Consider the following 9,736-nt stretch of genomic DNA (forward strand, 5'->3'; position numbering starts at 1 on the left):
AAGGCCTGAGATTTCTGCAATTATGCTGCTTAATATGCTAACATTAAACTAACTAAGCTACCAATCAATTCATCTTCTACCACTTATCCGGGTCTAAACAGAAAAACCCAGCACTCCCTCTCTTCCTGGTGTTACATCCCCCCAGGAGGATGTCTCTTCTCCCTACTAACTCTTTGTTTTGTCTAGGCTCCACCTCCTCCGTCCTGATTGGATGCCGCTCAGAGTCCAGATAATTGTTAATCAGCGGAGCACTACTTAAGGCCTGTGGAGCTGTGTTTCTGTGACCTCTGGTCATTTTGATTGCCATACCTGTGCAGGCTTGCATGCCTTTGTGACTTGTATGTGCATTTTTGTTTTCATGTTCAGACTGCTTGTAGGGGAGAGCTGCCTTTTGTTTTGACATCCCATTTTCTCCAGTTTATGTGTTGTTAGGTAGGTTATGGTTATAGGTTGTATATTTTGTTTTCTTTGGAGTTAGGTAAGTTTCTTTTATTTTTACATCAGGGATGTTTTGTTTGTTATGTTGGCCTTGGCTCTCCCTGAAGTTATACCTCAGTCTGAACCCAAATCTCATCACCAGCATTAAATAAACCTTTTAAAGTTACCATCTTGGCTCCTCCTTCACCATCCACCTTTATGTTCATCCCTTCACCCCCTAGACTAGCCAGGGGACGTAACACTGGCCACCTCCTCCAGTTCATCTAGGGGCACACAAAGACGATCCCAAGCCAGCCGAGAGACATCATCTCTGTAGCGTGTCCTGGGTCTGCCCTGCAGCCTCTTCCCGGTAGGACATGCCCAGAATACCTTCACTAGGTGGTGTCCAGAAGGCATCCTAGTCAGATGCCCAAAAAAATCTGAACTGGCTCCTTTTGAGTTGGGAGAGTAGCAGCTCTAGTCCGAGTCCCTCCTGAATGACTGAACTCTTCACCCTTTCTCCAAGGGAGAGCCAAGCCACCCTTGGGAAGAGGCTTATTTCTGCCATTCTGACTAAACTAGTTATAATATATTAAAGTAAGTACATCCAGAGTTGGTACAAGACACCTTTTTCAGAATTTTAACTTTTACAGATGCACAAGTGATGCTTACAAATACTGTAAAGCTGTTAAATTGTATCTACAGTACACATTCAACATGTTCTTTAAGTACGTTAAGGGACTATAACCTACAATGAAAATGTAAATCTTATTTACATAAAAATATTGGTTTGTTTTTTTTAAACTAAGAAAAAAAATTAACAGGAAGTCTATACTGAACATTGCATTGTCAAAGAAGAGCAGAACTACAATAATGTTATTTTTTACATAGAATACACTATGGTTGTGTACTCAGAGTGTTCAAGGTTATGATAGATACATTCCTTCATTTATCTATCACTAATGACAACTTAAAACAAAAATGCATTATCTGAAACAGAACACCAATTGGACTGTAAAATGCTACGGTGTTAAAGCAGATATAATCTACAGAAAGATAAGAGAGTGCAGATCTTGGAATCCTTTTACTCCAAGCTATAAGATGGGAGTAATCGCTGAATGTTCTTAGAGTGAAATATGAATGAAAGTGTCATATCATTCAGTGGCCATGACTCTGCAGAGCACCAGTGAAGTTTTTGCAGAGGTTGAGATTTAAGTTAATGCACAGTACTGCAGTGCCCCCTGCTGACCATAGGACACATTTCACCTTTAAAACACTTCTCTGCCCCTGGAAAGTTCACTGGGAGAAAAGAATCTATGAAAGAATTTAATTAATATTCTATGAGTTGCTTTAGTCCAATACACAATGCCAAAGAGACTCAGAGCATACCAGTTACTCTGAGCATCTACATATGCACTGGCCATAAGTTTTTGCACTGTGATTCTTGAATTATATTGACTAGCAGACATTTTTAAATTAAACATTTACACCATATTCTTAATGAAGGCTGCCAAAATAGTGCATCAGTTCACTGCTTTATGGGCCAGCATTACAACTGCACTGGTTGTACTGACAAAAAACTGAAAACAACATGCACATATCAAGTGACTAAATGAAGTGGCTGCACAATTTTCTTCCAGATAAAAATTAAAAAGACTGATATCTATTATGCCGTTTTCCAGAATTTCCATTCTTTATCTTTGCACTCTAGTACCGTGCCTTTTTATGAGTCACAGTTCAAAATAAACATGAATCCACTTCAATTATTTGTATAGCCCAATATAACATGTATGGGTTCAAAGGGCTTTTCTGGGGGTTAAGGAGGTTGATAAATATATTAAAAGAGATATTTAACAAATGAACAACCCATTAAAAATGCATATATGCACACCCACAAGTTTATAAACAGCTCATACATAAAAATAAATAATACATAAAGTCCCACAAAAAAAACAAGGAAAAATATAATGAAGAAGCAAACTTAGAAGTAGAAGAACTTTGCACCGTATCTCCCAGACTACTGAATCGAGTCTCACCAGAACTGACAGTGGTATTATTATTAAGTGGAAATACTAGTTGAATACCAGATTTAAAGCGTGTTTATAACAGTTTCTTGAAATTGGCCTTAGAGTCTACTTCTCTAATATTTTGAGGGAGAGGCTGTTTCAGAGTTTGTGGGTATAATGTGCAAAAGCTGCATCCCCAATTTTTTTCTGTGAGGAGTACTGCGTAGCTAACAGTTTGGCAGTGGAAGATCTAAGAAGGCAAACTCGGATGTAAAGTGATTAACTGTCAGACCATTTAAGATTTGTTTATATAAATAAAATATTTTTAAATCAATTCTGTAGGATTCTGGAAGCCAGTATCTGTTATTGGTTTCCATTAATGCCCTTGCAGCAGACTTCTGACTAAGCTACAGCTTACTGAACGTTGTTTTAGGAAGCCCTGCAAAAAGGATGTTGCAGTAATCCAGTCAAGTAGAAATGAAAATCATCTTATACTAGGCGTTGATGCAGCCCCTCAGGCTATGCAGTGTCTGAAACAGGTTACTGTAACTTCAAGCCAACTTTCTTCTAATTGGGTCCCCCTCAAGAACAGAAAGTTTGAACAGCAGAAGGGTGAGGCTGCTGATACAAGGAAATATCTGATCTGTTTGGCATTATACAGAGTTGAGAGTATGAATGGTAACAACGTGCTTGTAAAGCATCCACTACAAACAGCACAACCTTAAAATCTAACATCTGTAAATTGTACCTTTACACCAAAAGGCCCAAAGATGCAAAAGATCTAGTTTACTACAAGGTCAAATCAAATCACAAATCAAATCACTTTTTATTGTCACATCACATGTGCAGGCACACTGGCACAGCACATGCGAGTGAAATTCTTGTGTGCGAGCCCCACAAGCAACAGAGATGTGCAAACACAACAACACAAACGAGCAAAATACAAGAATGGCCAACCTGAAACTAATAAATATATGTACAATATATAATAGTGTATGCATTTCTGGATGTGTATACTAAATATTTTCCTACGTGTGTGTGTGTGTGTGTGTGTGTGTGTGTATACACATTTTTACAAATTAAATAGTAAAAAAATAAAATAAAATAATAATAATAATAATAATAATAATAATAATAATAATAATAATAATAATAAAATATATAAAATATACAGAGTTGAATATGTGCAAAACAAGTGGCATTTATATACAGTATGGAGTGCATAATGTTGAAGTTCCAGTAGTGAAGCTGAGGTGTCTATGACGTGTTCAGCAGTCTGATGGCCTGATGGAAAAAGCTGTCTCTCAGTCTGCTGGTTCGGGACCGGATGCTGCAGAACCTCCTTCCTGATGGAAGCAGTCTGAACAGTTTATGGCTGGGGTGACTGGAGTCCTTGATGATCCTCCCCGCTTTCCTCAGGCACCGCTTCCTGTAGATGTCTTGGAGGGAGGGAAGCTCACCTCCAATTATCCGTTCAGAGCACCGCACTACTCGCTGGAGAGCTTTGCAGTTGTAGGCGGTGCTGTTGCCATACCAGGTGGTGATGCATCCAGTGAGGATGCTCTCAATGGCACAGCGATAGAAGGTCCTGAGGATGCGGGGGCTCATGCCGAATCTTTTCAGTCTCCTGAGAAAGAAGAGGCGCTGCTGCGCCTTCTTCACTGTTTTGTTTGTGTGTACTGACCACGTAAGATCCTCAGCCAGGTGTACGCCAAGGAACCGGAAGCTGCTCACTCTCTCCACAGCAGCGCCGTTGATGGTGATGGGGGTGTGTACTTCTCTGCACCTCCGGAAGTCCACTATCAACTCCTTTGTCTTTGCGACGTTGAGGGTGAGATGGTTGTCTTGACACCAGTGGGTCAGGGAACTGACCTCCTCCCTGTAAGCCGTCTCATCACCGTTGGTGATAAGACCCACCACTGTAGTGTCGTCCGCAAACTTCACAATGATGTTGGAGCTGTTAGTGGCTGTGCAGTCGTAGGTGTAGAGTGAGTACAGGAGAGGGCTCAGTACACACCCCTGTGGAGCACCAGTGTTCAGTGTGATGGGGGATGAGGTGATGCTGCCCAGTCTGACCACCTGGCGTCTGTCAGACAGGAAGCTAAGGATCCAGCTGCAGAGGGAGCTGCTCAGTCCTAGATCCTGCAGTTTCCTGTCCAGCTTCGAGGGAACGATGGTATTGAATGCTGAGCTGTAATCTACAAACAGCATTCTCACATATAGCTTTTTCTGAGCAAATATAACAACTTACGTGAAGACGAACACATTCTTGGAACTATTGTTTCAGCTTTGAAAAAGAAAGTCAATAAAATGCAAAGGTGTTATTACTAGTGATGGGACGTTCTGTATCGAGGCTTCGGAGCGTGTGTCGAGTAATGGAGGGGGCGTTTCCGCGAAGCGCGTATCGAGGCTTGCTTCATTTATGGGAGGAGCTGAAAATGATGACGTCCGAAGCCTCGCTGCCCGGCTGTACCACGTGACTGGTTCATGAAGTGGTTCGAACTTTGCCGCGAGATATGACAGCGATATAAACCCCTCAGACTTCATTCAAAAATGTGGGTGTTTGATGGAGAGTTGCGGTTAGTGAGAGTTTGGAGACCGTTTGGAGGTTTATGAGAGTGAGGAAAGTCAGGAGAGAATGGAGCCAGCTAAGAAGAGGAGGATGTCCTCCCCTGTGTGGGAACATTTTGATCTTATTCCTCCCAACAAGGTATGTAAATTTCTACAGAAGATGTATTTTCATGATACTGATGGTGCAATACAATTTATGTTGAGCTGTCTTGACTTTTGTACAAGGTGAAGTGTTTGCTATGTGCCAGGGAGCTGGGATATAACAACAACACCTCATCCATGCTTAGGCACTACAGAGCTTTGCATGAGAATAAGAGGAACACCGATTGTGGAGCAAGACCAGGTGAGCCATCAAATGCAATGATAATATAGGATGCAGTAATGTTACTAAATGATATAACAATATTATACAACTGTTATAAGTTACGTGTGTGATATTTATATTTGTGCTTTATCTTTATTGTCTTTCCTGAGGAGAACAATCTCAAATAGATGAAGACCTGGTCAGCATGGTGATTGAGGACTCCCAGCCATTTAGCATTGTGGAGGACAAAGGATTCAAAAGATTTGTTAAATCATTAAATCCTAGCTATGTTCTCCCCACTAAAAAGGTCATCAAAGCAGTGAAAATTTAGTTTTTACAGAATAAAATGTGAACAGGCAGGACTGAGGCTCAAAGCCTCAGTGTGTAGCTGTCCATACCTCAACGTTACAAAAGCACAACTACTGTCCACACCCCAACCACACCTCACCTCACAGTAAATGATCATTTCCATTTCAAGCATTTCCAAATAATCATTTTCCATACTGCCACTATAAATATACACAGTATACTGCCATCACTACAATATACATGTTTTACACACTCCTTTTGTTGTTGACATTTACAGGCTGTGTGCATAATGCCGCACTCTTCAAATTCATGCCAGCTATTATTTTTACGTCCAGTAGGTGTCCTGCTAGAGCAAATGAAGCTTCATGAAGCTTCGCGTTGGGGTGAACCAATTGGATGAAAAGCTTCAGTGCTTCATGGGGCTTCATCTGCCCATCACTAGTTATTACTAACTAATGCTATAAACAATAGGTATACAGTAGGAGGTCTAGGGGAGAGAGAGTGATTTACCATCCCCGCCATCTTCTCGTCTTCGATAACTTGACCTCTCGACAAAGCTGGTGACGGTCCACACAATTACCTTCAATTATCTTCACTTCCAGCTCACCAATTACATCCATTATTGATTCCAGACCCCCAGGCTGTAAACCTTATCTATACCCAACCATAGCCCATGATAGAGAAAGTAGAATAGGGCCAAATAATAGCACCTTGCTTCTTCTACATTCTCCAGCTTTTCAGTCCATCTATGTGACATCATCACCTATTTCAAGGATATTGCTTCACACTGCAGTGCCCTTGAGAAACAACTTCTGTGAATGGCATAAAAATTATTTGTGAGCAGTTATGACTCTGCTAAAATGATCTATGCACCAGAGTGCAAGTTAGTTACCACAAAAAATATGTTTAAATGACCTCCTGAGTCAGAAAACTGAATAAAAGTCCAGGCAAACAATATAGCTAAAGGCTGACTTTTTCACAAAGAAAATCCAACAAATTCTTCTTAAAATTTCAACGCATGTTGTGTGGAACAGCAAAGAAAACACACACACTTTTTCTTTCTATATAAAGATCCATTGTGAAGCTTTAGGAAACAATGAAAACACATGTCTGTCTCTAGAAGGCAAAGTAAGACAGAGAGGGATGACAGTGAGACAGCGAGGATTGAAGGTCAGCTACACAGTATGGAAGCTGTAAAACGCAGGATCACACTCTGCAGCTCTCCTGCCAGATTTTTTAATATGATACTTGCTGACATTTAGTGAGACACAAACATAAGCTGCTGTCATCACACACTAATGTAAAACATCCATCATCTTGAATACATGCCAGGGCACCTGCAGAGGGCCGTATCAATGATGCCCTACTGCCATCTCCTGTTACAACAAACTTGAAGAGCTCAGCTCCATGACTGATTTGTAATGCAACACTGCCCCCATGAGGACGTATGAAATTAAATATAAGTGCACGAGAAACTTGCCTCTTTATGCGTGTAGCTCACTCTCCCACCAGGTGTTTAAGATACCAACTGTGTTCAGGGTTGCAGTACCCTAAACTTCACTTTAATATCTGCCACTGATACAGAGAACGCTGCAGAAAGCTTAGAAGCACTGAATGGTTGGTATTAAAAACAACAAAGAAACCTAATTAATTTTTAACTTTATTTTTGAGTTGCACAAAAATGCTTTAATTCAAATTAATAAAAAATTTCTAACAAATAAAATACAAAAAGCTGCATGTTTACCCTGTAGCGTGCATCTTATAGGTTCATGTTTCAAGTTTTTGTTGTTGCCGTTTTACAATATTATGATGCATATCTTCCATTTTATTATACATATAATACTATATTAAACGTAATTATCTATTTTTAAAAATTGCTAACTATTAAGCAAGGCGGTAATCTGATAGACATGACTTAACTGATACTATGAAAATATTTCACTATTTTAAAATCGGCATAGCAAAACTCTTGACAGTGTAATCTGAATTCAAATTTTCTTCGATTTTATCACTGATCTGGGTTGATGATTTTCTGTAATCTGTGTTAACCGGTTCAAATGCTATCCTTCAGCTACTGCCCGATCTTGCTATGTTTCCGCGTAAAACTTTGCATGAGTCTCATAATTAAAGTTGTGCAAATTAGTTGTGTATTATTAGGGAAAGAAATAAACACGAGAAAATGAACAAGTAACAGCTTAGTCAACTAACCTCTTCGAAGAATCTATGTTCATTACAGAAAGCAGCCTGGCATCTCTATGTCACAGGACCATAGGAGTTGCTAATTACAGTAAATTGGAAATCTTGGTTTGGTCTAGCCTATTGTTGTTGGGGGGTTTTCTGTTTGTTTGGGTGGGGTTTTTTTTTTTTTTTTTTTACTTGGTAATGATGGGGTCTGAGTAGGGGAGTAGCTTTTATTAACATAAAATAAAGATACTTTATTTTTTTGTGGTTTCGTGTTTGTTTGTTGCCAAACCGGATTAGACCACTTTTGAATAACGACCATCTTCTGGCGCCTGCCGCCGTTGAATAGAAAGGGGCGTGGTTCGACAGGTCTTATGTGGCGTTCAATGAGTACAGGAAAAGTTAGTTTTCAGTGCAGAATCGTAAGCTATGGGCTTCATTGCAATGAAAAAAGGTCCGTGTTATATTAAACTGGACATTTAGTGACGTCCAGGTTTTCTAAACGTGGAAAATCAGCAAAAACTACTTAGTTTGATCTTTTATTTACTAAGATAAACTTTATGTTTCATATTTCCATACCCTCATTCATTTTTAATTACTTTTCCCTCTCCAAAAAACATAATAAAGGCTCTGAATATAGTACGTATTTATTTTCAACAGTTTTGTAGGGGTTCATTTAAAAAATCGAGAATTTAAAAACTGACATAATAAAAAGTGAAGGTATGTTTAATATTTATGTCAGGTTGACACATCGTCAATGAGTTGTTAACTAGAATCAGTTTAAAGAAAACAATGAAACAATGTCTACAAAGTATTTATGTGCACGTTTGTTATTGTAGTTTCAGTTCTTGTGTATTACTCTTACGGTTGCGCGGCAGGCACTTGAAAGCATCACTAGTGCAGCTCACTGTTGTGTGCGGTCTGTTAGTTGTGTTTGGTGCTGGCTCCCCTCTGTCCTCCATTAAAGCTCGGCTCCATCCCCGCTGTACGGCGCAGGCCCGAAGTAGCGCAGCCGCTCTGAGGTTAGTGCCCTACCGCGCAATCTCCATCTATTTCAGCCCCGGCGCAGCCGCATCATCGAACCCGGCAGCGTTGGGGTGAACGATGCAGATTGTTTAGATGTTGACTGGAGTCGGATTGTATTTTAAATCTGTTTTTGGGGGGAATCGTGATCTAGGCGCGTATCGACTTCAACCTCGGAGAGAGAAGAATAGCTGAGGATGAGCCCACAGGCCCGGGCCTGTTATGGCGTTATGTTTTTGTGTGATTTTTTTTGCGCGGGTTTCGTGCTAGCTGCTACATTACGATGGCTTTCATTGCGCCCTGTAATCGTTCTGTTTAGTGTCTGAACGTGGAAAATTGTTGGCAGAATTCGTGTTATTTTAGACGACCGGCTTTATACCGCCAAATGGTTAGCTAGGCAGCTAATTAGCTGAATGTAGGACATTGCTAGCTTAGCTCAGTGAAGCAGTCGTTGACAGTAGACCGGCAGATCCGGCTAACTGTACATTACTGTCTGGCACGATCAATTCTTTATCCGGTCCTGTGCAAAATTAAGCTGGTTGCAGGTCACTAAATTGGTTACACATACACATTCTTGTGGAGTTGTGCGTTTCGTGCATCACTGGTCTCCTCAGTGTCTAGACTTCATGTACTGCAGCTGGCAATAAATATATTAGACTGAAATGAATGACCTGAATTTCAGTTGCATTTATTTATGTATTTTTTTATTTTGGTGGGGGGCCAGTATTGACGTTCTTGTAGGCCACTGTAAAAGTTAAAACAGTGCGTGCAGATACATGATTATAAAACTATTCTATAAATCATCTTTGCACTGTATCAACGAAGCAGATTATCTACATGAAACGGTCTCCTTTCATTTATTCATAAACCTTTTAACCCTGTAAGTTGATTGATTTGGAGTGAACATAAGCATTTGTGTGTGTGT

At 40.2% G+C, this 9,736-nt stretch overlaps 1 protein-coding gene and 1 long non-coding RNA gene across 4 annotated transcripts in view; one reads left to right on the forward strand and one right to left on the reverse strand.

The window, feature by feature from the left end:
• The window catches only part of LOC146689663 (uncharacterized), a 125,641-nt gene extending 117,496 nt beyond the window's left edge, over positions 1-8,145 (reverse strand). The window contains exon 1 of one of the 3 annotated variants that reach the window (XR_014916152.1): positions 7,816-8,136. This is a non-coding gene — a long non-coding RNA (uncharacterized LOC146689663). Of the gene's footprint in view, positions 1-7,815 lie in introns of all 3 variants that reach the window. The other 2 variants (XR_014916151.1, XR_014916150.1) reach the window with 2 other exon arrangements.
• On the forward strand, positions 4,766-5,996 carry LOC146689667 (uncharacterized). The gene is made up of 3 exons (XM_085436980.1): positions 4,766-5,133; positions 5,220-5,337; positions 5,469-5,996. Exons 1-3 carry the CDS (start codon positions 5,062-5,064, stop codon positions 5,627-5,629), a joined length of 351 nt encoding a protein of 116 aa, XP_085293106.1. The 5' UTR covers positions 4,766-5,061; the 3' UTR covers positions 5,630-5,996.
• Positions 8,146-9,736: the final 1,591 nt, after the last annotated feature.

The sequence above is a fragment of the Copadichromis virginalis genome, linkage group LG17, assembly GCF_057382275.1.
Source record: "Copadichromis virginalis isolate Kocher_CV1m ecotype Utaka linkage group LG17, C_Virginalis_male_GT1.1, whole genome shotgun sequence".
Lineage (NCBI taxonomy): Eukaryota > Metazoa > Chordata > Actinopteri > Cichliformes > Cichlidae > Copadichromis > Copadichromis virginalis.